At 41.1% G+C, this 26370-nt stretch overlaps 1 protein-coding gene across 2 annotated transcripts in view; it reads left to right on the plus strand.

Annotated features, from left to right (window-relative positions):
- Positions 1-26370, plus strand: part of PLCB4 (phospholipase C beta 4) — a 316073-nt gene that overhangs the window by 204515 nt on the left and 85188 nt on the right. For both annotated transcript variants that reach the window (XM_045528104.1, XM_045528105.1), the window contains exons 7-8: positions 18413-18492; positions 20971-21024. In XM_045528104.1, the coding sequence (XP_045384060.1) occupies positions 18413-18492; positions 20971-21024 (134 nt within the window). The remainder of the gene's footprint in view (positions 1-18412; positions 18493-20970; positions 21025-26370) is intronic.

Genomic DNA, 26370 nt, shown 5'->3' on the forward strand with positions numbered 1-26370 from the left:
ACTTCAAGCGCCCTCATGGAGCAGAGTGCAACTGAATGGAAAATCCTATAGTTAGTTATATGACTTCTCTTTCCCTAATCCGTTAGTTTTCTTGTCCACACAGCATTTGAGAAAAAAAATATTTTAGAAATTTGCCTTTAAAGAAAACTTCCACAAATATTCGGCTAGAGAAAAAACAGTGCTCTTTCTTACCACAAGAATATTTCACTAGTTTATGTAATTCTTATTACAACTACATACACTGGTTTGGAAACAAACATCAGTAACTCATTGTGAGAGCAAGGTGAGAGCAAAAGTGTATAAAATATTGCAGGGTAGTTTCCTACCCCTGAGAGTTCAGCATTCCTTGGGAGGTCAGTGTTTTGCTTGTCTTAGGAACACCTGACCAGTCTGGGTCTGACCATTGAGGTATAAATTAAGATAGGTGCCAGGATAAAACTTGCTTGTGAATATTTATCTTATGAGATTCTTGATTCCTGGGCTCTTATTACACCTACGATCTGATTACTCTGAAGAATTCACTTAATTGAACATTTAATCCAGGCAAAGGGGCCAACTTTCAACTTACTGTCCTTCACACAGAGGATTGGGTTTCACCTGGAAGAGCCCTCCCTGACTTTGAGCAAGCTACTCTACCTTCTTTATTCTTCTATTTCTCAAAGACAGTCTTTGATATTGTTTTCTCTATTTCAAGTGGATATTTTAAAAGTCAATAAAATTTTATATGAAAACTTTGAGCTTCTCAGAGTTGAGGTTTCAAATAAACACAAGATATTTTCTCATGCATGTGACCCTGAAAATATGATTGTGCGTTTTTCAATAGAAGATGACAGCATGATAAGAGACGTCTTTGCAGCTCAGCTTATATTTTCTTCAGCTGCCCTCTCTGCTTAAAGAGTAAATAAGCTTGCCTTGCCACTCTACCTATTTAGAGGATTTGAGCTCAATTCTATATACCTGTCTCCTCTACTACATGGCATTTTTTAATTTCAAAATATTAAAGAGGTACAAATGTTCTTGTTACGTGGATACTTTTTATAATGCTTAATTGGGGCTTTTAGTGTGCCCATCAACCTGAATAGTGTTCATTGTACCCAATGTGGAGTTTTTTACCCCTCCCTTTCTCCTCCCTCCCCATTTCTTGATTTCCTGTAACCTATGACCTTTACATCTCTTTGTGCCCATGTGTGCCCATTGATTAGCTCCCAGTTACCACAGAATACACATGGTGTTTGTTTTTCCATTGCTCAGGTACTTCACTTAGGATAATCGTCTCCAATTCCATACAAGTTGCTGCAGACAACATTATTTCATTCCTTTTTATGGCTGAGTAGTACTTCATGGTGATATATACACACACACCACATTTTCTTTATCTACTCATGAATTGATGGCCCCTTAGGTTGATTCTACGTTGTTGAGATTGTGAATTGTGCTGAAATAAACATTTGCGTGCAGGTGTCTTTTTGATAAAATGACTTATTTTCCTTTGGGTAGATACCCAGTAGTGGGATTGCTGGGTTGAATGGTAAGTCTACATTTAGTTCTTTGAGGAATTTCCACACTGTTTTCCATAGAGGTTGTACTAATTTGCAGTCCCACCAACAGTGTATAAGCATTCCTTTCTCTATGCGTCCACACCAATATCTGTTTTGTTTTTTGACTTTTTTGTAATGGCCATTCTGACAGGGGTAAGGTGATATCTCATTGCAGTTTTAATTGGCATTTCCCTGATGATTAGTGATGTTGAGCACTTCTTCATATGTTTCTTGGCCATTTGTCTATTTTCTTTTGAGAAACTTCTGTTCGTGTCTGTTTCCCACTTTTTAATGGAACATTTAAACTTAAGTCTCAAACCATCAATTCACTCTTCTCTCCTGCTCCTCCCACAGTCTTCCTCATCTCAACAGCTCTGCCCTCTCAGGTGCTGAGAACCTAAACACCTTCCCCTCATGTCCTACATCAGTCCATTCACAAATAGTATTCACAAATACCTTCAAAATGTATGCAGAATCTAGCAGCCCCTTACCACCATCAGCACTGCACTGTGCTCCAGGCCAGTATCATTTCTCTCCTCTTCTGCTCCAAGAGACGTCTTGTCTTTGCCTTGTCCTTGCCCCATTTGGTCCAGTCTCAAAATGGCAGCCAGAGGGATGTCTTTGTAGTTCAGATCACATCACTCTACTGCTCAAGAGCCTCCAAGGTCCTGCAAGACACTGGCTTCACCTTCCTTCCCCTTTCTGTCCTCATCTCCCTCTATTTCCTTCCTTTCTTTGTGTTTCCTTCCAGCCTCAGGGACTCTGCATTTGCTGTTCGAGCTGCCTGGGGCACACTCTTTCCCCAGTGACACACAGAGCTCTCTCCCTCACATTCCTCGCATCTCTGTTGGAATATCGCCTTAGCATGACCTCCCCCTTCTCTCACCCCTTCAGCATGTCCTCACTCCTTATCCTGCTTTATTTTTCTTCTTAGCACTTACCACTATTTACATGATATTAGTATAATATATATTTATTCATATATTCTTTTCTTTCATCCACAAGGGCAGTGTTCTGTTCGCTGCTGTATCCCCCAACATCTAGCACAGTTAGTGCCCAACATTTAGTAAGTGCTCAATAAATACCTGCTTTACTGAAGTACTTATGTTCACGAAATCAGATTCTATCTCAAGTGATAAATATGTGTAACCCTTCATGGTGCATCCCTTAGTGTTATACGGTTTAGTTGTAAGAAGAGCTAGGAAAAGACTGGGAAAATGTGATTCAGTGATCGTCTAAAGGCAACAAAGAAATCTGGGATCCCGTGGTGTTATTTTTAGTGTCACTTTTCAGGATGTAGCCAGGGCTGCTGCGGCTAAGAATCCGTGACAAGGAGTGGAGGTTTCGACCCTGGCGTCCTGGCCTCTTTCCAGCTGGGATCATGATATCCTGCTCACCTAAATCCTTCCTGTTGTTCCAGTTAGAAAATGTAGCTTTCATTTCCTCTCCTGAAAAACCCTCTGTTGAAAAGAATTGCTGACAAATTGCTGCCATTTTTACCCCAAACCCAGTCTGCTTTTGGGTAATAGGTGAGTCTTCTATGTCATGTATCTTAAAACACTTATGAATAAATGCAGCCATAGGAAGGAAGGTATTTTCTCATTTTTTTTCCTAACCTATAATAAAGCTCTTTTTTTTTCCCTCTGAAATCATTCTCCTCTTTTTGCCCACTGTTTTACCATAAACAATACCAGTAACTTAATACTGAGCATTATAACAAATTTGTTTGAAAATTTTGTTAGAAAAGCAACTGTGGTTCTCATGCATTTTTTTTTTTTCCTCTCCCAGAGTACAGCTAGCTCAGGATTTTAGTATCTTGGGAGTCGAAGGGAGTTCAGATGTCTTTCATTAAGTTACAGCTGCTGCCTGCCGCATAGCAAACTGAAATCACAGCGTCACCACACATAAGATTGAAACTGCAACCCTCATTTAAAATCTCCACAAATAAATCTGTTATTTTATACCAAGTTGAATTTTCCTTTGATTACAAAAAATAAGCTGTTATTACGAGGTTCAAATTGCAAAGATTGGGATTGAGTTGAGACGATTTCCAGCCTGCTCATTATACTTTATGTAGGTTGTAAATATTTGGTGAACTCCATAAATTAGGCCTTGTAACCAAGTCATCAAATAAGCGTATGAATAACTACTATAGAAATTCAATTACCAAAAAATTATGTTCTTTTCGTAGGCAAAAAGATAAAGTTGGGTAATTTATGATAGATAATAAAATATTATTTCAGCAAATTGGGTTGAATGTCAAAGTTGCTTTGTTGAACTTGAATTCTGTGGAGTGACAGGCTTCTTACAGTGGTTCCTGGAGAAGGGATTGATTCTTTGTTTTGCTTAAAAAAAAAAACAAGTTCTCTGTGAAGTCAGTCCTACCTACTGGCTTTGCTAACATCCTGCAGAGACTCCCAGCCTTGTAGCCAGGTACTCTAGGGATAATTCAAGCACAGGGCTACCCGCAAGGGATCAGATCAGAGGCTTCAGCTTCACCTCGGGGGCTCCTGAGAAACGCTATTCCATTTCTTGAAATGTAGTTTTAATTGTATTATGTGACAGTGGTTCTCAAAGTGTAGCCCCCAGACCAGCAGCGGCTCCAGCAATACCTGAGAACTTGTTAGAGATGCAGATTCCCAGGCCCTGCCCCAGCCCTACTGAATCAGAAACCCCGGTTTGACTCAGCCCTCTGGGTGATTCTGATGCACACTGAAGTTGGAGAACCTGGGCCGTGCAGTAAGGCTCCATTACTAGCATTTATATCCTGCTTGTCTTGCAGAGGCCTTGAAGAACTTGTATTCACTGGTCTGCCGCCCAGGCTCACCTGAGCCGACGCCTGCTGACTGCTAAAGCAGCTGAATTGTAAATCTGGATCTCCTGTCCCTCATCCAAAGCCCAGTGTACTAATTGATTAAAGTTTCTTTGCTACATTGCCTCACAGGTCTTTGAGGCTCAAGTGTGGGATGGATAGATGTCTGTGTGACAGTTATATTTTTTTTCATGTTTCCAACACTGAAAATTAGTATTTTCTTATTTTTTTCTTTAAACTCTTCTGAGTTCATGGGAAGCAAATGAATAAGGGGCATTAAGAAGCTTGATTGAAGGCAGAGCTGTGGATCCAAGCAAATAAGTGGGTGCATATGCTTAAGTTGAAAATGCCCCATTCTGCCTAAAAGTTTTCTTCTTGCCCAATAAAGATAATGGGGTTTATTGTTGTTTTTATTGCTGGGTTGAATTTAGAGACCATCACACTCCCTACCTTAGGACGGCTGTGTTCATCAGTGGGTGAAATTAGTCTCCTGGGGCCTCCCACGCCCACCTTGCCCCCCTCTGGCTGCTGCTTCCTTGCCTTCTCAGTTCTCATTTGCTCCTGCAAGACCGTCTGTCCTAGAATCCACTACTTGAGTGTCTCATCCTTGCTGGCTCTCTGAACTCTGAATCAATTTCTTTATTCATACATCACCAAACACCACAGTTCCTTTAGACCAGACGTTGTGAACTCAGATACCTGCAGGAGCCAGGGAGATGATGTGAATAATGAAAAAGTGCCAGGCAGAGACAAACGGGATGATGTGGATCTCAGCAAGCTGCAGTGCGCACACTGTTGAGGGCAGCAGCGTCCCCTTACTTCCAGCTCATTTTCCAACTACCAAAATGTGGGCCTGCGCTTGCTAGATTGTTGTTAATTTCTTTTCCGTGAAATTTTGAACATCTGGCTTTTTTACGTGAAATCTGATGTTAAAATGTTGACAAATAGCATCTTTTTAAACACTGATGAGCATGTTCCGTGGATCATTTGGAAGCTTAGCTGTAGACATCAGGCAGCGTGTAGCATGAGTGCACTTGCACTAAAGTGAACGCTGATGTTTCCTTAATGTGTTCACCTTATTGGCATTTTAAATGAAGATGCCCATTTTTCCTTTATTTCTTCATTCAGCTGTTCACTCAAGAATTATTGTTTTGTGAATCCTAAACTTGGGCAAATCATTTCAACTATATTAGTCTTCTTATCCTCATTTGTGTAAGAAGGGGGTTGTACCATGCATCCCTCGAAGTCACTTTTTCTTATAAGACTTGAGGACTCTCTTTGCAAAAGGAAGTATACCAGGAGCCAAGTAAGGGCCAGGTTAGGTGCTTGACAGACACTTGTGTATGCATGGAAGTCCCTAGATTAGTTTAACCTGGACCACATCCCTATCCCTAAAGCCAGGGGTTGAACGACTAGGATAGGAGGCTCTGTGGTTGGAGAGAAGCAGTTCCATGAAAGAAGTGGGGCCTTGCACCTAGAAGAAGGAGAGCCTGCTGGTCACATTATGGTGATGTCCATAGTGGACAGTCCACTAGAAGAGAGAAGGCCGTACAGATGGGAGTTAGGACATGAACTAAGATACAGAAGCAGAGGAATGTTGAACCCACAATGTTGGGTCCAATGAGACTGGAGTGAACATTTTTTCATTTTTTATTGGAAAATTGGAAAGTTTGGCTAGGACTATGGCCTCTCTTGAGTGCCACGCTAAGATGCTTATGGAATCTATCCTGAAGAGTCCAGGAAGGTATTAGAAGGTCATGACTTGTGTTGGAAGAGGGGTACCACACGAGATTTACATTCTAAGAAGATTAAATAGATGGTGATTATTATGAGATTAACATGTGGGTGGGAGCCCTGCTACTCACAGTATGGTCATGGACCAACAGGGTCCTGTCACCTGGGAGCTTGCTAGAAATGCAGGAGCTTAGGATGAACCAGAACCTGCATTTGAACAATATCCCCAGGTGCTTCCTGTGCACATTAAAAGTTTGAGAGATCCTGAGACAGACTACAAGAGAATCAGTTGTTCTTGGCGTCAGCTGGTTACACAAGGAGGAAAGAGCTAAGAAACGTCTGAATGTGCGAGCCGGAGGATTTGTTCCTGGGTGAAGTTAGAGAAGAAGCTAAGGTAGAAACCAGACTTTGAGTCTGATCACCTGGGGGTGTGATGATACAGTTAATCAGAAATTGAGGGCCTGATTACTTTGGGTTGGAAAGAAAAGGGGACAATGAATTTGTTTAAAATATGTTCTCTGAGGAATCTGTCACAGGACCTGCCGTGGCCCATACAATAGGAAGGAGGTCATACACTACTTGGGACCCTCAGGGGTTTGTCTGAGGGGCCAGCTGTCCCTAGGTGCACATCTCTAGCCCGTTGACATCTGAAAATGTCTATCTTTGTTTTCTTTTGAACCTCCCTGCTTTCAAAGTCACATGTAGATTTTTAACTGTCATTTTTCTTAGTGCTAGACTAACTTACAAGCTCCTTGTCAAAACTGCATGTTTAGGAACACGGAACTGGAGCTAGGGAAAGTTTTGTTGTTATTTTCAGGGAGTTTTGTCACCTGCATCCGTGAGGTGGTTTCCTCGGAGGAGTGATTGAGAGGGAAAGAAGCCTTGAGCATGAGCTTAGCACCCAGTTGTCTGCAACTACGCTGACCATGTTGGCAAAGTCATTTCAAACATTTTCACGGAAAGTCTGTTTTTATACTGTTGAGTGTTGTTTCCTGAATGTCAAAGGAATATTGCTCATAGTAGAGCATGTATTAATACTTGCACTACAGTCTACATAGAAAGTGCAAGGGAGTAAAAAGAAAATAAACTCCTAGAGTACAGTCTCCCTTCTGTGGCTTTTATTAAAAATGCAAGCGAAATTTACATAAAATTAACCCTTTTAAAGTGAACAATTCAGTGCCATTTAGTACATTCACAATATTGGACAACTACCACCTCTTTCTAGTTCCAAAACATTCTCATCCCCCCAAAAGGAAACCCCGTGCCCAGTAAGCAGTTTTCCCCCATCTTCTTTACCCACAGCCTTGGAAGCCACCGTAATGTGTCTTTTTAATATAAACACAGTTTTTCTTTTATATGCAATTAGACTCCTGCTGTTTATAGAGTTTGATATACTGTATTTTAGCATTTAAATTTTTTTATTAGATGCCTTTTCCTGGTCATTGGAACTTTTTCTGGGGCTTCAGTGTAATTGTGTGAATGCCTGTGATCTGTGAGGTGGCTTTTCCTGGTGCTCTCAGCTCTTGCTTCTTTAGAAACCTTCTGGCCTCCTGGGCACGTCTGTTTGCAATGCTGTGCTTTTCACGGGGCACATGGTTTTCATTGCTGGGACCTCTTTCACTGCGTTTCATGAACTTGACAGGTCTCATAAGAAGAGGCTCTAGGCCCAGCCCAGAGCAGCTCATTTTGTCCCAGTTGCAAGTGCTATCAAATGACTCCACCAAGGGAATGCAAAACGAATTACTCTAATTGCACCAGAAGCATAATAGGAAGTTTGGATTTCACCTTTTGGCCCCTGGGAGAGAAAAATGTCACTAGCTTTAAATTGCTTTTCCATTTGCCACATAACTCCGGTTTTTACTGCTAGCAAAAATTGCCTCTGGGAACACAATGTACGCGTAACATGGGCCTATATGTATTTGTATGTTTTCTCATCTGTGTGGTATAATTAAAAAATGGATTGCATGAGGAGGTGGGTAGGACACCTTGCCTTAGAGGGGATTCGGTTGCCTCCAAGCTCAGTGATCTGGAACAAGAAATTTAATAATCATAACCAGGGGTTGCCAAGTGTAGCCCATAGGCTGAACACAGCCCTTAGTCTGATTTTGCATGGCCAGTGAATGAAGAATGACTTTTACATATTTGAAGGGTTAAAAAAAACATACTAAAACTATATAACAGAGAACTATATGTGGCTCCTAAAGCCTAAAATATTTATTATCTGGCTCTTTATAGAAAAAGTTTGCTGGCCCCTAATAATAAATAATAATTGCAACAGAGGCAAGATGTTTTAGTTTATGTTTTGTACCAGACCCTGTTCAAAGTGCTTGATATGTATTATCTCATTTAATTCTCACAACTCTATGGGATAGGTATTATGATTATCCTCATTTCAGAGAGCATAAAATAGGCCCAGAGAGGTTGAGTAACTTGCCCAAGGTCACACAGCCAGTAGTGATGTTTTAAACCCAGGTAGTGACTTTGCTCTAGCTCCTGAATTCTATCACCACCCTATGCTGTAACTCACAATTTGGCTCATTTTTCTCACCTGTACGAAGACTGGGGCAGGAACAGCCTCTTCCACCTGTAACATTATGATTTGAATGTACTTTTTAGGTAAATGTTGTAATGTCATTACATGTGGGAGATGTAGTCATAGAGCAATACTTCCCAAATTGGGGGTCTGAAAACCAGACTCCTCAAAAAAAAAATAAATCCACATATAAAGGAGGTTCCTTGGTCAAATTAGTATGAGAAAGCCTTTAGACAAGTTTCTTTATTGTAGCACTCTCAGAAGTATTATTTTTATGTGAATCTCAGCAAGGAGGGGAGCTATTCAGCTATTTCCCAAACCTATTTTTTTTCCTACTGAAGGGACACCAATTAAAATCTTTCAGAACTACTGTTGTACTAGAAAAAGTCTGCAAATGGTGTCATTGAGGTATTATTCAGCCCAATATTTTTCTAGAAGTATCAAAACAATGATGTAATCTAGGTATTTATTTCTTCACATTTACCATAAATATTTATTTTCCCTGTTTTTCTGCTGTCACTTCTCCTCCTCCCTCCCCTTTTTTGGTGTATATGGGGCAGTCCTTTTCCTAGAGAATTAGATAATGAAACGCAAGCTCATTTAGATTCCTTTTAGTAGCTCTTATGTTGAAAGTCCTATTTAGTTTATAGGATTACCTATAGATTTGATTTGCCTGAGCTAAATAGGTTAGTGCTGCCTAGACAAGAGTTAGCTAGAGGCTCCCTGATTGATACCATTTATCTCAGAGACTGAGCAGGTAATGTGCAAGTTGGAATACTATTTACTTTGGCATGTCTTAATTTGCCAACACTGTCAACTGGTACATGTCAGGAAGAATGGGACCTTGGGAATTGTAAATACAGGCCATTAACCAAAGAAACAACTTTATGAATGCCTTTTAATTTACTCATCCCATACCACCAGGATTTTGCAAATCTGACAGAGTGGAGACAAAAATTATGCTCTCAGAGAACTGGTGATTTCTGATGGGCATAAGATCATGGTATTGATTTTCCGAGAATTTTAAAATTCCCCAATTACTTTAGAGCTCTCCATATGGATGCCAAATATATGTTACATAAAGTAAAACAAACATTTCATTTTATTTTTGAGTGATTGCTGGGTTCTGTAGGAATGTGGCTGCTCTGTGAACTTCGAGGCACTAAAGAACATTACATGCATGTTGCTTGTCTCACGTCAGTAAGCACAAGCGAACATGGGCATTCATGCGCACTGACTGTATGTAGGTGTATGTTTTCCTCCTCAGTGTAGTTATTGTAGATGTGTGAAAGTAGATGCAGTTACTTGCGACAAGGGTCTATAGATTCAATAGCACATTGTTAGAGGGTATCTGTAGAATCAGCCTTAGGCAATTCAAAAATTATCTCTTAGGAATGCTAACAAACAAACCATTTGGTATGGAAATTTGACACTTCAGCCTCTGATGACCAAGAACAGCCCAGGTGTCCTGTCCTGTCATGTGACTATTTAGATGTCTAGAGGTCCTTTTTGACCTAATATCCAGTGTTGTCAAGATAACCAGCCAGGCTGACAGACTGTTTTGACTATCCGTGAATGACTAAACTAATTTTGACTAAGAATGTATAAATATTATCTGGGCCCATCCAATTCTATCTTTCAAACACAGCCACCCATACTCACAGATAGCAGCTTATTTCCTGCCTAAATAGTCACCATGTGCTGAAGGCAATCTAAAATTCAGATGGCACTTAATACATTCCTTCTTTAACTTTCATCAGCTTCACTCTGTGGACAGAGAATAACAGATGCAAAATTATGTTATCTCAAAGACATTCAGACTGTGTCAAGAACAGCTCCCTCTTTCTTCCCCCCTCAATTCTTCTCTTTCGGAATTTAAAAACTTTATGAGAATTATTATTGACTTCCCAAAGGCTTTTGAGATTACCATGGAGTTGTCTCTTTCCTGATTTTTTAGCAAAATTCTCATTGCTTTTTGGCTACCTGCTTCAGAAGTAAGTTGCTATCAATTATTATCATAGTTTTACTGATTTAACCTTCTATCCTGGGTTTATCAACTGGACTTGTCTAGGATGGTGGCTTAGCTTCTTTATATACATGAAATTCTTCACTGTTACCTTGCACTCTTATTTCTTGAGGCAACAGTTTATGGTGAATTTCAGGTTTCTCTGCCTGGTTTGTTCTCACTGTTATCACTGTCATTGGCTGCCTGTTTGCCCTCTTGACCATGGGTACATGGGAGTTTCGAACACTGACGTTGATATCTTGTGAGACATACACTTAGTACCTGCACTTGCCTCTCCTTGGTTGAGCCAGGAGAAAGCAGTTGACATGAAAGAGAGAAATTATTTTTTCTTCTTGGCACAATTTAGAAGTTGGTCTCTGATATGCAAACAAATAGTAGTTCTGCTCTGCTCCTATTTAATTTTAGGATGGCTTTAGTGTCCTAGATGAGTATATTTGAGGGATAAAATGTTAATGTCATTTATCAAATCATGTCTATGTCACCAGCCTCTCCACTCTTAATCTCTACCCCTGGGGTTTCATAGTTCTGAGGCCCAGTGCCATGGAGACACAAGGCTTTCGGGATGCTGGCCTTCCTGCTGCTGTGCTAGCTTCAGCCTTGTCCTCAGGTTTCATGACCAGACATTTGGTGGCCCAAGTCATATTCTGATCGTGTTCTCCCAAGAAGCCCAGGCCTTCCAGACCAGAACTGTCTCAAGCAGGAAGAGCTGTTGCTTCTAACAGGCTCCCTCTGGGCCATCTCCCTGCTGCCCGATGGGATCCTGCAAATCAGCAGCTCCTGGATTACCTGTGGCTGTGAACCATCCTCCTAGCCAACCACCCCATGGCTGCCTGCATTGCTTTTATGATGCCTGTAATGTTCTTCAAAATATTCTCGCATATACGGTGGGTTTGTGTGGGTGGGTGTGTCTGTGTATGTGACTTTGAATCCAAAACTGGGGAAAGTGGGTTTAAAATTTTAAGTGCCCCAATTGGTAGTACTCCCCCTAAGAGTGATTAGTTAATACTTGAAAAACTTGAATCAGAAGCCTAAAGGTCAATCATTATATATAAATTATACCTGAATAAAGTAGATTAAAAACAATACAGGCCTATTCTCCTTGTGGCCACCTACACATTCTCTTCAATTATCTTTTTCTCTCATTAGCGCAGATGCTCTGATACTAGCATACTGCAGTGATTGCTGCATTAAAGTCTCCTGGAGGGCTTGTTAAAATGCAGATTACCAGGCCCCACTCCCAGAGGCACTGATTTTGCAGGTTTGGGATCCAGCCTGAGAACTAACATTTCTGATAAGGTCTTATGTTCAAGCTGCCAATCAAGGAACCACATTGAGAATTGCTGGCATAACAGAGACTAAAAATGCATTTTCCTTGGTGGACTTCTTAGTGATATTCAAGATGTGCGATTTGTCTAGAAATAGTGTACAAGCCCTGCCTCCCTTGTGAGACCAGAGCACAAGAATCAAGCAAGTCCAGATGCCTACGTGACATCTCTTGGAAGCTAGCTAGAAATACAGAATCTCAGTGCAGATGCGCAGACCTGCTGAATCCAAGGCTGTACTTTAACAAACTTTCCAGGTGATCCTAATGCACATTAAATTTGAGACACACTTGCCTAAACCAAATTTAGCTCACAGCATCTAGTTCAATAGTCCTCAATTATAGGTTACATTAGAATTATCTGCAGTGTTTAAAAAGGAGATTGATGGCCCAAGCACACTCTAGTTGTTAATCAGAATCTCTAGGGGTGGGACCCAAGCTTCTGAAATGTCTTGTAAATATCCCCAGGTGATTCTAAGGATAACAGGTGCTGGGAACTACTAATCTGGGCTCTAAGTGCTATCCGCATAGTTTTAACAATGGACCAGCTGGAAATCTCCCTGAGCCTGCCCTTAAAGTTAAATACTGACAATTTAATGCCAACTAATACCTTCTCCTAATTGAAATGAAATGATTTTATTTGCCGTGCTTTTATAGACCCATAAGAGAAAACATGCTGGTGATTTATCTATAATCTCTGTTTATTTTAGAATCTGAGCCACTGACTATATTTTGAGTCAGTCTAAAGCTCAAATGCCTTCATAAAACTGAATTTCTAGTTTAAGATGAAGGTGTAGTTACTGCTCCGAGTAGTATTTTTCTGGAGATTTGTGAAATGTTGCAATTTTACATTCTGAGCACCTTATAAAGAATCTTGTCTTAGACAAGATTAGAGCCGGTGGAAATCTTTACTCAAAAAGCTTCATAGTTTGCTCCAAGTATGTGGAAATGGGTCTTATTTCTCTTCTTGAATGTCCTTTCATCTCACCAGAACTAACAGGGTAAAGGAGTCAAAAGCTGTATTTCAAATTATATGAGTTTCTGACTTCTATTATTTGAGCAAATGAAAACTAATTGACAGAGCCATTAGGCACCTTGAGAATAGCCAATTGCAATATGCCCTTTTTCTTTCCCCATTTACTTAACAACAACTAAAAAACAACCTGCATAGGTCAAGATTTATGAGTTGGCAGGTACCAAGAAATTCCCATGTTTTAAATATTTCAGATGGCCCCATTCATTGGTTATTCTCACCACTCAGACACAGGGAAGATGAAAGTCACTGCCTGTAGCATCTTGCTTCCTCTTGCTTTCACGTGCAAGAAATGTGAACTTCAATCCCCTAAAAATGTGCAGGTCAGAATTTCCATTCTGGTGAACACAGATTTGTTCAGCCCAGGTAAGATGGGTTATGACAAAAACAGCCAATCAGGAATGACAGGACTCTTCCCAGGGTCATCACTGTGAGATTGGACATCCCATCTGAAGTCACTCTAGGAAACATCAGCTCCCTTAGGAAACTGCTATGGTCTGAATGTTAGGTCAGACCATACATTCATATATTGAAATTGTAATACCTAAAGTGATGGTGTTAGGAGGTATGGAGGCTTTTGGAGTTGAATGGGTCATGACGTTGAAGCTCTCAGAAATGGGATTAGTGCCATTATAGAAAAGGCCCCAGAGATCCCGATCTTTACCCCTTCCACCATGTGAGGACACAGCTAGAATGCACCATCTATGAACCAGAAATCGGCCCCTCACCAAACACGGAATCTGTTGGCACCTTGATCTTGGACTTCTCAGCCTCCAGAACTGTCAGAAATAAATTTCTGTTGTTTCTAAGCTATGCAGCATGTGGTATTTTGCTATAGGATCCTTATAGACTAAGCCAGAAACCAAATCCAGATCATCCTAGGTGGGCAATGGAAGGAGACCTCTAAGTTGGGGGAGGCTGCTCTTTTACACCTGTGCTTCTCAAACTGTAATGTGCATAGGGATCTGGTTAAAAATACAGATTCTGATTCAGTAGGCCTGGGGTGAGACCTGAGATTGCATTTCTAGCCAGCTCCCAGGAGATGTCGATGCTGTTGGTCTAGGCACCACATCTTTGAGTAGTACGGGTTTAGAACAGTGCTTCCTAATGTGACTTTGCAAAAGAATCACCTGGAAGGCTTATTAAAAACGCTGATTTCTGTGTCCCAGTCCTCAGAGACTGGCTCAGTAGGTGTGGCCTGATCATTTGCATTTTAACAAGTCCTCAGGTGATCCTGATGTTGCTGGTCCCTGGACTATACTTTAAGTAGCAAGTCTCTAGTTAACTTTTGAGCAGACTTAGTTACATGCCTTCCCCACTTCCGTCAGTAGCCTTCTCTTTGAAAACAGAGACCCAAGCACCAAAAGATCAAGGAGGATGCTACTTTGGAGAAAGTTACATAGCAAATTTGGAGAGTGCCACAGGGTCTCTGTTCTTTTTCGCTTTGACAATATGCTTCTTAGATTAAAAAGAGTTCTTCTGGAACAAGATCTAGAGATGACAATTGAGATGAATGAACAACAATTCTGCCTGAAGTAGTGTTGACTATATAATAACAGTACTCATTATCTTACGATGACAAACCTATTTGTGTATAGAAAAAGTTTAAAAGAGCCACTAGCAAAATGTTGGTGGCTATGTCATAATGTGAGTAATGAGATCTGGAGTGATGTTTACTTTTTGTTGCATATGTCTTTGCTTTACATTTTCCTACAAAGGGCATTTAAATATTGCTTTCATAACCAGGAAAAAAAAAACAACAACTAACCAGTGTTCTTAAAGGAGAAAAGTGAGATATATACTCAGTGTAAGTTCATATATTTTTTTTGTTTTGTTTTGTTATAGCTTTGTCTCTGTACATTTTTGCATAAAAAGGGGATTATTTTTGTCTATGACAGTTCTAGTGTTCTAGGGGCAAACGTGACAAATAAGAGTAAGGTCCAAACCCTTGCTGGAAGCTGGGCAGTGCCTGCATGGTGAAAATAAGTTTAAGGAGTCCCAGAGGAGAGGTCAGAAGTTCCCAGGAGAGAATTAGAGGCAGCTCGTGTTCTTTTCCCTGCCTCCAAATGATTTAGCACAAGCCCTTAAGAGTTTCTTGAAGGATCTTTTCCCGACCCTTTTAAGCTTTAAGTAAATTTAGGAGAAGTTGGAAAATATTGAAAGATTAAAAAATGGAAGAACAGTAACAACATGCTGGGGAAGCGGGGAAACCATGCCAATCTGGACATCAGAACCTATGCCCCTCCTGTGGTCTGGTTCCCTGGCACGCAGGCTGCACTTGTCCACTCGAGATGGGACCAGAAGGAAGGCGGCCGGCGTAAATAGGAGTCGTCTCACAAGCATGTTGCCATCAAGCCAATGTGTGTGCTCAAAAGCCTTGGAGATGCCTCCTGGGGCATTATGCAGATCACTCTCATACAAGCTGATTTTCAGCAATTCAAAGGAATATCTAAGTCATCGTTTATTGTTTCTATTAATCTGGAAATGGTCAAAGAAGTTGGTGGGCATCTAGTACACTATGGGGATAACTTTTCAAGGAAACACTGAGACTCTACTGACACCTGCTGGCATTTTCATCTATTTTATGTTAAAAAACAACACCAAAACAAGACAAAGAAGCATTTTGTTCCTACAGTCCTTTGGCGTTATTATGCTTAGGGTAATTTACCTGAACAGCTAGAAGAAAGGTTCTGAAGGGACCTTTTCCACATGGAGGGAAGCCACTGGGTGACAGTATCCCCGATGTGAGTGGCTGATCGCGGAGCTCTTACTGCCCCTCTGCCCTGTGCCAGCTGCTCCTTGACCTGGGTCAAGGCCCTCGACCTCACTTTCATCATTGCAAGAGAAAGAAGCAGCAACCTCCCCTTGTAGTGCCCTTCAGGGCTTCTGAGTGTTCTGGTGACATCTCCCACTAACTAGAGCATGGGCCCTGTCCCTGGAGTGGTGACCTCAAAAGTCACTGTCAGTGACATTTTCATCACAAATAAAAATCTTCAGCAGTGTTGTATTTTCAAAAGATGGTTGAAAGTTGTTTGAGCTTCTTCAAAGCTCACCATCTCTGTAATTTGTTTCCAGAAACAACTAAATTAGAATGATTAGACAAAGCCAGTCTCAGAAATTGTCTCCTTTTTTGCCCTTGGAAACTATGAACTTTGTTTTGTGTTCTGGAAGATGTAATATGCCTTCAGGTTGAGAAAATGCTTCCCAGTTAATGCCAACCAATTTATTTGTGCTTTTTCTGTCTGTTCTTGGGAAACTCTGTGTGGGCCTGTGGTTTGTTAGGCCAATAACAGGATATTTGATAGTCCCCAAGGAGTGACGGTCCATATTTTTAGCCTGACAGAGGAAGCGAGGTCTAACGATGAAAAGTAGTCGAGGCATTTCTTTAATGCTACTGTTCCATTTCTTCCTCCTCCTCCGGTTATGCTTGCCGAGGTTTTCGATGCTATTTACAGTTCTCAGAAAATGGCCTTTGCTCTTTGTAAAAGAAAATTTACCTTCGTAGTTCCTGTCTTCCCTCAGAAAGCTGTTAGGTATGACCAGAGGCAGTAAAAACTGTTAAGTTCACACGCATTATAATGGCTACTCTCAAAAAATTCAGAAAGTACTAAGTGTTGGTGAGGATGTAGAAAAACTGGAACTCTTGTGCACCATTGGTGGGAATGTCAAATGCTACAGCTGCCATGGAAAACAGTATGGTGGTTCCTCCAAAAATTAAAAATAGAATTGCCTTATGATCTAGCAATTCCACTTCCTAGTGTTTATCCATAATAATTGAAAGCAGGAACTCAAGTTATTTGTATACCAGTGTTCATAGTAGCATTATTATTCACAATAGCCAAGGAATATAAGGAACCCACGGGTTCATCAGAGATGAATGAATAAACATACAGTGGAATATTATTTAGCCTTTAGAAGACAGGAAATTCTGGCACATACCACTGCATGTATGAACCTTGAAGACATTGTGCTAAGTGAAATGAGCCAGGCACAAAAGGACAAATCCTGTATGACTCCACTTACATTAGGTACCTAGAGTAGTCAAAATCATAGAGACAGAAAGTAGGATGGTGGTTACCAAAGGCTGAGAGGAGGGGGAATGGGGAGTTATTGTTTAATGGGTACAGAGCTTCAGGTTTGCAAGACGGAGAGGGTTATGGAGATGGATGTTTATCGTGGTTGCACAACAGAAATATTAAATAAAAAAAAGCAAATCAAATCAAAAAAACACTGTTAGAGTCCAGTCACCTCTGGCCATTGCAGAGATTAAATTGTTTGACCATTTAAAATCTCTTAATACTGAGCAGTGATATCCCAAAGACACTTCTGTGAGGATGAAAATATTCTCTATCTGTCCTGTGCAATATGGTAGCCATCAGCCCTGTGCTGACTTTGAGTGCTTGAGATGTGACTAATGCAACTGAAACACTGAATTTTATGTTTATTAAATTTAAATGCAAATAACCACATATAGCTAGTGGCTACCATATTGGACGATGCAGATAGAGTTTACGTCTATATCTCTGTCTATTCCACAATATTTTCCCTTCCTCTGCACTGAGCCGTAAATCTAAACAGGCTATAAACCTAAGATGGTAAGGAATCAGCTTACGTGTGGGCGGTTGAACCCACAGTATCAATTTGCTACCAAGCATTTTGCCAAGGGCATGATTTTTTTATGGCATTCATTGGCATCAGTTATTGGACCCAAGGGCAGAGTTGGCCTTAATTTGTGGGCTAGCCTTTTCTAGCAAATGCCCTTTTAGAGACCCAGATTCCATTACTGCAGGCACAGTCTTTTTCTTCACTTTTCCTTGTAAATCCATGGAGTGATGGTATGAACTGCAACTGAGGTCCAAGTCCTTATACAGAAATTATGTGAGCACATCGCTGTTTGCTCTGGGTACCCTGGCAGTCATGGAGCATTTTACTTTTTAAGGCTTTGCTGGAAAACACAGAAAGGTGAGATATGCAACAAATTCTTAGATTGAAAGACTCATGTAATAAAATTGATGAACCCTTATGCATTCGTCCTCTAAAATGGGAATAGCTAAATATGTGATTATGTGTTGTATAACGTTGGTTAGAAATAAAACTAAGATAGCCAGCATCTGAAAAGGGGCTTATACTTAAACAGGCTGCAGATAGAAAGCTTAACAAGTCAATCAGTGGGCACCATTCCTTTGTGGCAGCCCAGTGTGTAATGGCACTATAGATGGCACATACCTTCATGGACAGAGTGAAAGCTGTTTATTAAAGAATAAAATACGAGCATGCAAAATGTTGGTGGCCATGTGCAAGGAAGAAAAGCTTATGTTTTTATGACACAAAATGGTTACAGTCTATCTAGTAAAAACAACCATGTTTGGCTCCAGCAGATTTGCTCACCAAGAACATTTTTTCTGTCTCTTTCAGCAATGGGTGGAAGGCTTGAGATCAATTATACACAACTTCAGGGCCAACAACGTCAGTCCAATGACATGCCTCAAGAAACAGTGAGTTTTGTTTGCATTACTCTTTGTTCTTAACAGCTCTCGAGCAAATGGTCAGATTAGGAGATGAAGGCTGAGTATATGTTCAGGCAAACTCCGGCCTGCCAAAATTCCATGCCCCTGACCTTGGAGGAGTTGACCAACACACACCTGTACTCTTCATACCACTTGGCAGGGCATGCATGATCAACCTACAGCCTGAAACCTCTGTGAAGGCAGTGGTTGATGGTCAGAAGATGCTGGAACCTCAGTCGCCCGCTGTTCTATGGGTTGTGATCACTGTGTTTTGTGTTCCCAGACTGAGTCATCTGTTGGGTAGCTCTGCGTGCCTGGGTCCATAACTGGGCACTGGGGTAGATCGAGCCTCCATTGCTTAAAACTGAGAAATGGGAAGTGTGGCCAAGAGAAGCCACATGGCTAGGGTAAAAAAGGAAGTCTTGGCACCAAGCACAGGGTTCCCTGTGTAGCGCACAATCAGAGATCCAAAAGTATTTCTGAATGTCGTTCTAAAATTCAATCAATCAGGGATTCAATTAAGGTTCCAAAGGTACTTTCTGAATTTCTTTATTTTTCCTATATAAGAAGGAATCACCCCAGCTTACTGTATCTCACATCCAGAGGAGTACTACAATGGTAGATTATAAGCCCACCCAAGTAAACCTTTTATGGTGACATGAAAATTACCCAAGTAGAAATCCTAGCCAAAGTCAGACATCAGCCTGTTTGAAAAGCAGTGATCCATGAAGGTGTAGGGCCACCTGCCTTCACAGGGCTATTGGCAGGCAGTTTTGAGGTGTCAGAGGGAACCATATGGAGAAATTGTAGGGATAAGCCTGCATCTCTCAAAACCAAGCCCCAACACCAGGAGTGTGATTCATTGTCCCCACTTGACAATGGATTTCATTTCTTACCTCCTGGTCACTTGGCTGTGCTTACGAGTGTGGGCTCTGGGCTATAAATCTGAGCTTCACCATGGCAAATGCTTAGCATTGTGCCTGACTGTCTTCTTCTGTGACTCAAAATCACCATGCAGATGCAATTGGAAAGCACCTAGCCCAGTGCCTGCCTCCCAGTCATTCTTTATTCAATACTAGTTATCTTAGATTTCATGGTATCCCTAGAATTTTCCTTGCATCCTCTTAGTGGAAGGAGGTTATTTAGTCTTATATATTTCTATTTGTTGTACGGTTGCTTCTCCCTTTCCTCTGCAGTTGCTGTGGCATGTTTTCTTAAAGAGAAAACCAGTGGATATTTTGATGTTATGACTTCAGGCACGGATAGTCCCAAAGGATCGAAGCTCCCTTATACCTGAGCGACCCAAATATCTGCACCTGGACACCAGATCTTACAGTGTCCTGCCCAGATCCCTTTGTGGAGCTGAGGTTCACCCAGCCACCAGCTGCTGTGAGGGGCTCACCAGGGGCTCAGACCTGCCCTCTTCCCGGAGCATTGCCTTCTGCTGAAGGGGACCCTCCGTGCCCAGGAGATTATAATTCTCCCACCTCCTGGGGGGCAGCCCACAGCCAATGACAGGCTGAAACAGAGTAAAGAAAAGGGTGTTCTTCTTGCCACCAGTTCTGGTGCAAATCACATGAGCTTAAGCTAACCTGCAGCTGAGACCACAACTTTGCTTAACTCTTTTCCCTGCCGAATCTGCTTCCCTCACTCCCTTCATCCCGAAAATGTCCCCTTCATAAGTAGTCACTTGTGCTTCTAGGAAATTTAAGATAGAAAATGTACCAAATCATCATGTTTTGCAGACTGTTAGAATATTATTGACTAAAAACAAGTGAGAATGCGAGTCATTAGCTAAGAGCAGTTTAGCTCTGAAGTACAGATAAATGTTCTAGGTCTCCATGTTCTAGGACCCTGAAAGCCTGGGGGAAGCAAGGAATTGTTCACCATCAGTTTGAGCTGATGAACTACTCTTACCGTTGGAAATTAAGGAAGGTGCCCATGCGAGTGGTACCTTGCAGCTCTGGGAGCTGGAAGTGATGAGTCCCCATAGTACTCAACACAAGGCTGGCTGGTGTCACTGTGCATTTGCATTTCCTACCACCTTAATACGTTATTAAAGAGCAATCAATAAGCACTGACAGTGTGTTTTGCTCAGTACAAACATCCAGTGTTCTAATTCATCTAGATTCGCCAGGTAAACTAGAGGGTTCCCAGTTAAATCTGAATTTTAGATAAGTAACAATATTTTAGTGTGTGTGTGTATATATATATCTCCTGTGCAATATTCGAAACATACTTATAGTAAAAAGTTATTTGTTGTTAATCTGAAATTCAAATTTAACTGAGAGTCCTATTTTTTATTTGCTAAGTCTGACAACCCTAAATTCATCTCATAGTACATAATTGTCTCTGATTGTCAGAATAAATGTTCTTTGTTTGAATGAACTTTCTTTTAAAATTCTTAACTGAATTGAAGCTGTTCCCCCTAAGAAACATTAAAGCAATGTTGTTGCTGTTTTCTAGCTGGATGAAACTGGCGTTCATGACCAACACAAATGGTAAAATTCCAGTTAGGAGGTAAGTAAATCATTCCTGTCTGTTATCTGTGCCCTGGAATGGTATCCATTCATGATACCAAACCAGAGAGCCCTTTACAAGTGTTTGTGTGTTAATTGCCTTAAAGATATTTCTGGAATTCTAGTTTGAATTACTTTGTGAAATGCTATATTCAGTGTGTAGAAATAATTTATGGCAGTAAAGCTGCATTTTTTCCCCAAAGTAGGTAGCAAACTAGGTACTTTGATAATTTAAAGATTATCTGAAAATGTAGCATTTATTTTTGCTAATCTTCTAATAGGTGGGTTTTTAGGATTTAAGTTTCTTTTACATACTTAGCCTGAGCAACGATTAGCTAAACTTAAAGAAGTTTCTATCGTGCAATTCATGTAGCAGCGTACGAGCCGTGGCGGGAAGTGTGTTAGCCCTGGTTGGTGCCTTCTCATTCTGGGCTTTGCTGCCCCTCTGGTGCTCGGGGTGGGTGGGGCTCCTTCTTTTGCTTCTTGCTGCTCAATCTCTAGGTGTGCTGTAACTGACACCACACACTCTTCAGAGCGTTCGCTTCCTCCCTTGCCCTGCCCCAGGTAACAGTGACAAAGAACAAAGGGGAAGTAAGGCTTGGGTGGAGTAAAGCACGAAGAGAACATGAACCAGATACATCCTCCATGTGTGTTCTTTCGTACTTACACAGAGGGAGAGTTCTCTGAGGGTTCTCCACGCATCCCTCTTTTTGGCTTCTCACTGCCTTTCAGGTGTTAGGGTTTGTTAATGGTCTCTGGGTACTGCTGGAAACTCTTGACACGGTAGTAATGGGAATTCTTCAGCAAACTCTCCAGTATCTTTTTGGTTGATGTTTGTGTTAAGCATTCGAGGAAATTCCAGAAGCTGGGCTTGGCCTCAGAGCACCTGCTGTTCACATGGAGCCAAGGAGCAAATTTAGATTTGTGAACCTGAGCCCACAACCTGAATCAAACATGGGTTCCCCAGGTACCAACCCATCCTTCTAGGATTCTCCAGACGCAGGTTCATGTTGACAACTTCTCTGGATCCCACTTTAGCAAAGAAGCAAACTGACAAGTAGCAACAAAAAAAGCCGGAACAACTGGGCAGAATCCTATCTTAGCGCCGATCTCTCAGGGAGGAGATGAACAGGCCACCAAGTGCATAGCATCTGAGTAGATGCATTGAGCAGTGGTGCACTGGTCACTCCTGGCCACTTCTAACTCTTCTTTGCCTCCCTCCCTGCCCAGACACTTCATTCTGCAGCCATGTGAGAGTATCTCCATACTCCCTTGATGTTCGCTCTTTGCACACTTAACAGAATTATCACAGAAGTTACCATTTTTCTTAATTCCATGTATTATGACAGTCATGAACACAAGTATCCATGACGTGACTGAAATATCTATGAAAGAATATAAAGCATGAAAATCATGAAGAAGACCTTGGGCAGTATTTTTTCTTTGCCCTTTCATTGAGGGCTTACCGAGTCACAGAGCTCATGCCTTTGTTGTGGTCTTTACAAATCTATATGTAGGATTCTCTGCTTCTATTTAATAATTTATTATACTAGCAGTCAATTTTATGTCTCCATGGGGAGTTTAAAAAAAAAATCAACCACTCTTGACTATGGTGGTTGGCAAAGATACTTTACACTTATCCTTATTTTATTTAAAACATTTTGCTTAGTTGAGTAATAGCAGGACAATTAATGTATCCCAGCATCCTGCAACTACTGCATTTTTGTTTAAAATCAGTATTGAAGGAGTAAGTCCAGACTTTTGAGAGCACAGATAGCAGTGTGAAGAACAGAAATGTAAGTTGGATCTGTTTTTTACGTGCTTTACTATCCTGATTGTTCTTCCAAGATAAGGGTCAGGAAATGGACAAAGTAGAAACACATAGATTATGATCAGAGCACTTCTAACTAGCAGTTCTGGTTTCCGTTGTGTCTATCCTACCAACCAAGCGTTGTCATACACACCTTTTCTGATTCCAGTGATCTTTATCTAGCATGTTCATGTACAAAATTATTACCACCTTTTTTGTAGAAATAGCCTAGATATTTTGGCATCTTCTTAGCTCTCTGTGATGTGGACTCCTTGGGGCTTGCCAGTATTAACAGATGTTTGACACAAGACATCTGTGATTTGGGGACAGTTTATTAGAGTTGATGGAGAATTGATACCAAGCCATAAAACGTGGATAACTCTCCTGGTGGACGAGCTGCCAGTGGTTAGGTGGAAATTGTTCTGAATGTTTTAATGGATATGAAGAGTAAACACTTTTAAAATGTCATTTCATCACTAACATTCTGGATGTTTTAAAATGGAAACTATTTGTGTAGTGTGCATAATGTTAAAAGGGATGTGGCTTCATAATCACTCACGTAGATTGGGAATGGCCCCTGCTCTTTAGCATTACACCAAAATTTAATATCCAGGAAGTTGCAAGAATGACACATGAAGAAAGTCTCACTCCTTGTCTCCTTCTGCTCTTTTCTATGGTATGTATATAATCTCATGTAGTCTTCCTTTCATTCAAACTCACAAATCCACACTCAGTTTATCCTCCCACTCAGACCAAAACTTTGAAAATAAGTCTTTTGTTTAGCCATCTCTCACCCCTTGTAACCTGGGGTGGAAATCAATGGCTAGAGAGTTGGGAAGTTGGTAGCCAGACAACAGTTGTGGGGATTGGCTGGAGGAGATCCCAGAGGAGACGGTTGTGTGGAAGAAGGCTGTGAGCTTCAGGTATGGTCATGGCAGCCCGACTCCAGCATAATCCACCCACGTCCTGAAGGCCCGGCAGCCTATAGGGAGGGTCTGATTCTGCTGGGTCAGTAGACCTTTCCTTCACTTCAAGGGTCCTCTCTGACCATTTCAGACAATGATGTTAAGACCATTGAGTAGACTGCAGACCCCGTGCAGGCAAGCAAAGAGTGGGACTCCCTCAGTTTCTAGGATCATTGCTATCTGAATCACCTGCAAAGTCCCCCGGACTACAGAGTTTAACCAGGACTCTAATAGGACTGGACACAACTCAAGGGTATTGGCTTTTGTAGCATTTCTTTTGTGGAAGGGGTGGTGGTTTATTTTGACTCAACAAAAACGCATTGAGTACCTGTTAGTTATCGAGCACTAAGCTGAACTCTTTGGGCGTGGGCCTATATATAAAGAGTTGAATAAATCATAGTCCCTTCATGAATACTCCATGTACCATGAAATGCAGCCATATTATCTGCCCTCACCCTCCTCCTCTCTCCTTCCCCACTGAGACGTCCTTGTTCTACTTACTATTTCTTGGCACCAGGCCAAACCCTAGCCAAAAAATTCAATTCTTATATACCCTTCCATTCCCACCAGCACCCAAGTTCTGTCTCACCGGAAAGGCTCAGTCTCCCAACCTGCTGTGTTCGTGACCGTGGCAATCAGTTTTTATTTCCTCATACCAGGCCTATCTAAACCCGACAGAGGCTCCAGTTAGCTGGAATACCCTGAGATTGCTATGCCAAGATTTTCCTCCTGATTACAAGTGCCAGATCCTGCTGGGGTCTATAGTTCTTACATTAACGTGTACTTTTTCGAAAAAAAAGACATCCTGAATAGCTACTTTCCCCTATTAAAAAGATCAGATAAATTGCATCTGACCCTAATTCAATGTATAAAAATTGCACAAACTCTCGAGAAATGAGAAAATATCGACAGTGCACCCTCTCCACAAGGAATCTTTTAACCAGTTTATTGATGTCACACACATACTCTCTGTCATGCCTGTAGATTTGTTAAAGAGAATTCAGAGGCCTCCTTATGTTTGAATACAACTGTCTCAAGAACTCTTAAAAATGTACTTCTTGAAGTATTCTTGGATCTACCATGAAACAGTAAAGCTTTGAATGAACATATAATAATTCATTTACCTAAAGCTACTACTTCTCAGCCTATTTGGGGACGTCATACTCTGCAGCTGAAGCGGTGCTTCTCCCACTCAAGATTAACTGGCTGGCAGTGCTGACGCTTAGGGCCTGCCTTCCACTTCTCATGAATGGCAGGAAGTATGAAAAGGTTGGGCATGAGATGCTGTTAAAAATCCTCTCGTGCTCACAAGGAAAGCATTCCAAATCCGAGCTTCACAGAAAAAAGTAGGCTCTCTTGAGGTCAAGCCTGGATTTCTGAATTTAGAGTGCATTTATTTTTTTGTTTTTGTTTTTTATTTCAAAATATTACAGGGGTACAAATGTTTTTAGTTACATGGATCACTTTTGTAATGCTCAAGTCACAACTGTAAGTGTGCCCATCACCCAGATAGTGTTCATTGTACCTGTTAGATAGGTTTTTGCCCACCTCTTCTCCCTGCTCCCGCCTGCTTGATTTCCTCTGAGGTTTACTTCCCTTCGTGCACATGTGTGCTCATCACTTAGTTCCAATTTAATAAGAGTACATGTGGTGTTTGTTCTTCCATTCTTTAGATGTTTCACTTAGGAGAATGGTCTCCAGTTCCATCCACATTGTTGCAAAAGGCATTAATTCATCCTTTTGATGGCTTAGTGGTATTCCATAGTATACATTTACCACATTTTGTTAATCCACCTATGAATTGATGGGCACTTGGGTTGATTCCACATCTTTGCAATTGTGAATCGTGCTGCAATAAACATTTAGGTGCAGGTGTTTTTTTGATAAAATAACTGCTTTTCCTTTGGGTAAATAACTAGTAGTGCGATTGCTGGATCAAATGGTAGGTCTACTTTTAGTTCCTTGAGGAATCTCCATACTGTTTTCCATAAAGGTTATACTAATTTGCAGTCTCACCAACAGTGTGTAAGTGTTCCTTTCTCTCTGCATCCACGCCAGCATCTATTGTTTTTGGACTTTTTAATAAAAGCCATTCTAACTGGGGTAAGGTGATATCTCATTGTTGTTTTAATTTGCATTTCCCTGATAATTAGTGACGAGCATTTTTTCATGTTTATCAGCCATTTGTCTATCTTCTTTTGAAAAGCTTTCATATCTTTTGACTACTTTTTAATGAGGTTGGTTTTTTTTTTTTCTTGCTGATTTGTTTGAGTCCTTTGTAGATTCTTGTTATTAGCCCTGTATCAGATGTAAAGCTTGCGAATATTTTCTCCCATTCTGTAGATTGTCTAGTTGCTCTGTCAATTATTTACTTAGCTGTGCAGAAGCTTTTAACTTTAATCAGGTCCCATTTATTTGGTAATGAATTTGCCTGGGCTTCCAGTCGGGGAGTGAATGAAGGCTCCCTTTGGTGGCTAAGGCACAGCTCACAGCTAAGTGTGGGGTTCCAAGGTATCAAGTCCTCTCCTAGATAGTTTCCATTCTGAGTGTCACCAATGCATTTGTAAAAGGG

Source organism: Lemur catta, chromosome 17, assembly GCF_020740605.2.
Source record: "Lemur catta isolate mLemCat1 chromosome 17, mLemCat1.pri, whole genome shotgun sequence".
Taxonomy (NCBI): Eukaryota; Metazoa; Chordata; class Mammalia; order Primates; family Lemuridae; genus Lemur; species Lemur catta.